The sequence below is a fragment of the Chelonoidis abingdonii genome, chromosome 4 (assembly GCF_003597395.2).
Source record: "Chelonoidis abingdonii isolate Lonesome George chromosome 4, CheloAbing_2.0, whole genome shotgun sequence".
NCBI classification, from domain to species: Eukaryota; Metazoa; Chordata; order Testudines; family Testudinidae; genus Chelonoidis; species Chelonoidis abingdonii.
In genome coordinates, this window is record NC_133772.1 from 2,832,767 (window position 1) to 2,836,448 (window position 3,682).

At 55.0% G+C, this 3,682-nt stretch overlaps 1 protein-coding gene across 1 annotated transcript; it reads right to left on the reverse strand.

Moving 5' to 3' along the window:
- Positions 1–251: 251 nt before the first annotated feature.
- LOC116815501 (perforin-1-like) lies at positions 252–3,476 on the reverse strand. Its single transcript, XM_032763930.1, has 2 exons — positions 2,947–3,476; positions 252–1,365 (listed from the first exon to the last, which is right to left on the reverse strand). Exons 1-2 carry the CDS (start codon positions 3,474–3,476, stop codon positions 252–254), a joined length of 1,644 nt encoding a protein of 547 aa, XP_032619821.1.
- Positions 3,477–3,682: the final 206 nt, after the last annotated feature.

The following is a 3,682-nucleotide window of genomic DNA, read 5'->3' on the forward strand; positions in this document are numbered from 1 at the left end:
GTACTGGTTCAATGGCTCATGGAATAGGCAGTTAGTGATGGGATGCCCTTCCAGAGAGAGTTGTGAGGGTGACCAGTCCGTGGAAGGGAGAAGGCTGTTATGGGCATAAGAGACACCGATTGCCAAGCAGAAATGACAGCATGAAGCCCAGTAGCATCAGCAGAGTGAAAGCTAGGAAATGCTTTGAGGGACAGGGAGCACTGTTGACTAACGCACACACGTGTCCCTCTTCAATTCCCTACCCAGAGTGCTCACCAGAAGGGCTTCTTCCCTTTGATTATGCTGTGGAGGGGAGGCTGGGGAACATACTCTGAACAGATCTGGCCCTGAAGGTTGGGCCCACAGGGCAGAGTGTAACGGAACCAGATGCGGCCGTGTTTCAGGTAGCACTCTCTGTGATGGGGCCCCCCTGACTTCAGTGGGATGTTGCAGGCCCCCAGCAGGTCATCCCTCCACCTGTCTTTGTCCCAGACCTCGATACGGAACTGGCTGGCGATGGTGACATGGATGGTGCCGAAATCCATGTGTATGTTCCAAACAGGATTGTTGTTGTTCCAGATGATACCAGTCTGGATCTCCCTCCCTGCAAAGAACACCTTGATGTAGGCATCAGTAGCACCGATGGGGTCGCCCCGCAGACCATTTGCCTGCTCCACAGTTACCGTCAGCCTCGCCAGGCCCCGTTGCTGCGAGCAGCACATGGTGTTGGTGGAGCCGTCCCCGGGGCAGACGCAGGAGCAGGGGTCGAGGGTGCTGCGCTGGGTGCCCGCTGGGCAGCTCTTGGTGCAATCCATCTGCAGGACCCTCTCGGCGATGTACTCGCTCACTGCCTGCCCCAGCGCTTCCCGCTTGGGGTCGTCCTGCCCCAACAAGGTGTGGATCGGCCGCAAGGAGTAGGTGAGAAGCCCAGGGAGGGACTCCAGGGTTTTCACCCAGTCTGAGAAGGCCTCAACGTTATTGTTGGAGAAGAGCAGGTCGGCTGTGTGCTTCCCTCCTTCCACCTCCACGTGGCGCTCCTGGTACATCTCGTGGAAACTCTGATGGAATTTCAACTTATTTTTCTTCTCCTTGCACTTGCTGAAGCTGAATTGCAATGAGGCCATCCCAATATTCATGGCCGCCTCCATGCTCAGACAGTCCCTGATCTCATTGATGGTCAGCCCATCCAGCGCCGCCTGGCAGACCCGCACTGCAGTCACGTCCCACACCCGGCCCCCCAGGGATGCCTGGGACACATAGTGGGTGCCGTAGGTGTGAATCAGATGATGGTACTCCAGCTTGGAGGTCTTGTTGTACAGGCTGGGAAGGTTCTTCACCACCTGGGTAAAATGACTGGTGAGTGGAGGTTTCTCACTGACCCGGAACCTGCCCCAGGGACCCAAAGAATTTATGGGACAATTAGAAAATCTGCCATAGCTAGCCAGGCCCAGATCAGAGCAGCAACCCCTAGAGGGGAAAGGCCCTATATCCCATTTCCCACCCCACTGACCCAGCAAGTCCCCTGCCCTCAGGCCGGATCTCAGCCAGCACACTTGTGAGTCAGATGTGACCCTAACAGCACCCGAATGCCAGAGGACGAGGGGTCCCTGGTATCTGGAAGTGAGTCTTAGCTGGCCTGACCAGTTCAGTGTCCCTCACCTCACTCATGTCACCACCTGCATCTAAAAGGGGCCACATAGGCTACCGACAGCAAGCTAATGCCATGCTGCTCGTTGCTATCAGTCTGTAAGGAGGACATCCAAACACGCACACAGGTGGGAAATTCTGTTATCAGAGTGCGTGTGCCAGGCAGGGTGAGAGGTACTTCACCCTAGACAAAGGACTGGGCTTCTCTCCCTGGAAGGCATCTCCAAGGCACAGAAAGAGACATGGGGGCTGCTATGAGGGTCAACAGGACCGTCAGGACGGCAGGGGGAGGAGAGTGCAGGAAACAGATCGATTTGCATTTTAGCAGCCCCAAGCAGAGGAAGAAACCAGTAAGGAATTTCCTTGGCCAACTGACTCCACATCACCTTCCTCACAGCTTGGGTGGACTTTACTATGGTGGGGTGACCCTAAGGGGAATCCATTTCAAAGGTTCACTAGACTATGAAGGGAAGGGCGGAGGACCTGAAATGATCCTTCACCTAAGATGAGAAAGGACCCAAGCACATTGGACTCGCTGGGAGATCTCGACCGGAGGGGTGATCAACCATCTCGCTGGAAGGTAGATTGATAAGGAAACTGCCTTGCACAATGGCTGTGCCGTGTTGTGTTCCGTCAGCCACCAGAAAGTGCTTTTCACTTCTATTTGCTTGTCACCACTTTCGTCCTTACCCCTTGTGCTTGACCTCACTCACCCTCCTCTCTCCCTTACTGCAGAAACTTGCTAACCCCACCCTGTGCTGGGTTTGATGTAAAGTGCATGTGAACTCCAGTTAGCCCGGCAAGCTGCTGAATGTTGTATCTTTAAAGGAATGAAGGAACCTTAAATCTTCCTGAATGGCCCATGAGAGGGATGGAGATTGCAAAGCACATGGTTTGGGGGACACTTGGGAAGGGAAGCATGTTGGGGTCATTGACCAGAGTGTGCTGGAAGTTCACATGCAGGCTGTTGGGATCAGAGTTGGTTGGCTCACTGAAGGCTTGTGGGGCGTCCAGACAAGAGACTCTGAAGCATTTAGGGTTACACGTCAGGCAGTGACACAATCCGTCACTGTCCTGGATCACACCCCAGAACGAGACAGCCCCCTACAACGGAAAGGCCCTGGATGGCTGAGTGGTACCACTGTCCAACTGTTTCTTAGCTGTCCCACCCAAGAGGTGGCTGCATCTCAGCACTGGGCGAGACATCCCGGTGTGTCATCACTGTGCAGTTGTTACCCATCTGCCCCTCCCCAGAGCTTGCTGCATCTCAGTGCCAGGCAAGCCAACCCCCGACTGGGAGGTGTCCAAGCTGGTTCTAACCTATAATATTGGCAGGAAACCTCATGCTGTATGAAGGTGTATTTGTCCTTCCGTGACTTCTGCGTGATGAATTCAGCCAGTTTGGAGTGTGAGCCGGCCAGCCCCACCTGGACGTTAACCTTGGGCACCACGGACACTTTCAGCCCCACCTTCCAGTCGTTCTGCACCACAGATGCCGCTGACTCCATCATGCCCATCGCCGACTGCTGCACCGAGCTGCTGAGCTTTCGTTGGCATGAGACTCGGACCCTCCAGTCCACCGTGGCCAGTGGCAGTCTCTGCCACCGCCCTCCCTGCAGTGGGTTCCGGCACAGGGTGCAGGTGCCATTCGGGCCGCGCCACTGGCTGATGTCCACCAAGTAGGCCCCCGTCAGGCCCAGTGTGGTCACATCAATCCCCTCCCCCACTAGGTTGTGCCCAGGCACGAAGGTTGCATTCATGCAGGCAGCAGCCGTGCCTGTCTGGCATTTGGGGGAGACCACAGGAAGGAGGAATAGGAGCAGAAGCACGAAGGCACTAGGTTTGGGCATGGCTGGTGTGGTGGGATGCACAGGATGGGACATCAGTCTCAGAAACCCCCTACAGGGAGAGACATAAAGAGTTCCTGAATAAATCATAATTCGGTAGCAGGCAGTTCCACAGGTTAACTTACTTATATGGAGAGAGACAGAGAGAGACAGAGGCATTCAATTACCACTCTCTTGTTGTCAACCAGATCTTATATCACATCTGCTGA

Bases quoted from the DNA above. Each gene is read 5' to 3' on its own strand.
- LOC116815501 (XM_032763930.1), bottom strand. From the start codon at position 3,476: ATGCCCAAACCTAGTGCCTTCGTGCTTCTGCTCCTATTCCTCCTTCCT. The intron at 1,366-2,946 runs GTTAGAACCAGC...TCCCTGGGGCAG, and splicing joins GTTTCCTGCCAATATTATAG to GTTCCGGGTCAGTGAGAAAC.